Here is a 1,499-nt window from a genome sequence, read left to right on the forward strand (position 1 = left end):
ACAACACGTCTCAGACAGAGGAGGAAGCTGCAGCATCACCCTCCTCACTACTGAGACCAGAACCAGAACCCAGCTCTCAGCCGTGCAGCCGAGCAGGAGGAAAGAGGCCGTGAGATCCGTGCTGACATCACTGTGCCTGGTGACATTCATCCCAGTGCTGTTTTCATCTGCTCATCACTGTAGATCATAGGAGCATGAACACAGTTAGTTGTTCTCTTTGTGAAGCTGTGACGTCCAGTCTGATGGACATGATGTGAAGTTACACTCTGAGTCTCACATTGACTTTCTGTGTTTTCTGTTTCAGGGTTCCCCACTGGATGGGTGGTTGGTGCAGTTGTTGTTGGTGTTGTTGTCGGTGCTGTCGTCGTTCTCTGTGTAGTTAGAAGGAGGCGTCGCAACACGTAAAACTGTAAGAAAGGTAAGTTTACTAATGTATTGATTGATATTTATAATGAACAGAAAGCAACACAACAAATGTATTTTTGTGTATTTCATGTTTAGTCTTGACAGTTTTATCTTCTTCTGCAGCGTTCTGTTGTGCATGTAGGATCAAGTCATTTAGGAGAGACTTGAATACAGAGTAATTTTGTTTTCCTTCCTCCACCAGAAAAGACAAGAGTCCCCGTTGAAGACCCCCTTCATTCTCACCTTTCTTTACATGTGCTGTGAAGTTGGCCAGTGAAGTCTGTCTGTTGTTGTACACTTATTTTTTTCTTTTTAAGTCACTTTGAGTTTTAGACCATTGAAGACAGTGGATGGAAACAAACTTTCTTTTTCACTTTCTTTTGTTGATTTTCTGTTAAATTTGCTAAACGTTTAGTTACAATTAGATGTAAACTTGATGTATGACAGCAGGTTTTTTAAGTCTTTCTTCTTCTTTAAAATGAAACCAAACAGTCTGACCTAAATTTTACATTAACTATATTTTATTTAATCTTTCCCACATATGTAATCTTGGCTGTGCCTTAATCAAATCTAGTTGCTTTTTTTTAATTATTCCAATAATAATAATGATATAATCTGTGGTTTTACAGAATGAACCAGTGCTGATGTAAATCTTATGTCATGTTTTCTTTATATTTTATTTACTGGTTCATTTAATATGGAGCTGAATGTGCATTACAGTGGGCCCTACACAGTAACAGTAGAGCCACATGCAGGTCCAGCGTTAGCATTACACTGTGGTCAGTTACATAGAGACAGATTGGTGACGGAAATAAGCAGACAGACTGCAGTTACCATGGTGACAGCAGCAGAGAGAACGTGGACTTTAATGCTGACTGAGCCGATTATAAATGAATCGTTCTTTTCAGTTTTAGTTCAGAGTTTCACTCCTTTGCAGCTTTAAGACAAAAAAATCATTAAAAATGATTGATCAGTCTTTTATTCCCTTATTAATATTGAGGTAAAATATGACATCATGCACTCTGTGTATTGCCTTTATTTTTATATTTTAATTATTTGTTCTACTGTCAAACATTGCTCTGATGTCAAAACAA

The 1,499-nt window shown here is 37.9% G+C and overlaps 1 protein-coding gene across 1 annotated transcript in view; it reads left to right on the forward strand.

Moving 5' to 3' along the window:
- Positions 1-407, forward strand: part of LOC147819756 (uncharacterized) — a 2,468-nt gene extending 2,061 nt beyond the window's left edge. Inside the window, exon 3 of the mRNA XM_087171825.1 lies at positions 305-407. Within this exon, the coding sequence (XP_087027951.1) occupies positions 305-405 (101 nt within the window). The 3' untranslated portion in view covers positions 406-407. The remainder of the gene's footprint in view (positions 1-304) is intronic.
- The last annotated feature ends 1,092 nt before the right edge of the window (positions 408-1,499 follow it).

This window comes from Seriola lalandi, unplaced genomic scaffold (assembly GCF_002814215.2).
Source record: "Seriola lalandi dorsalis isolate HSWRI2012SDOR001 ecotype SW California unplaced genomic scaffold, Sedor1 jcf7180002049811, whole genome shotgun sequence".
NCBI classification, from domain to species: domain Eukaryota; kingdom Metazoa; phylum Chordata; class Actinopteri; order Carangiformes; family Carangidae; genus Seriola; species Seriola lalandi.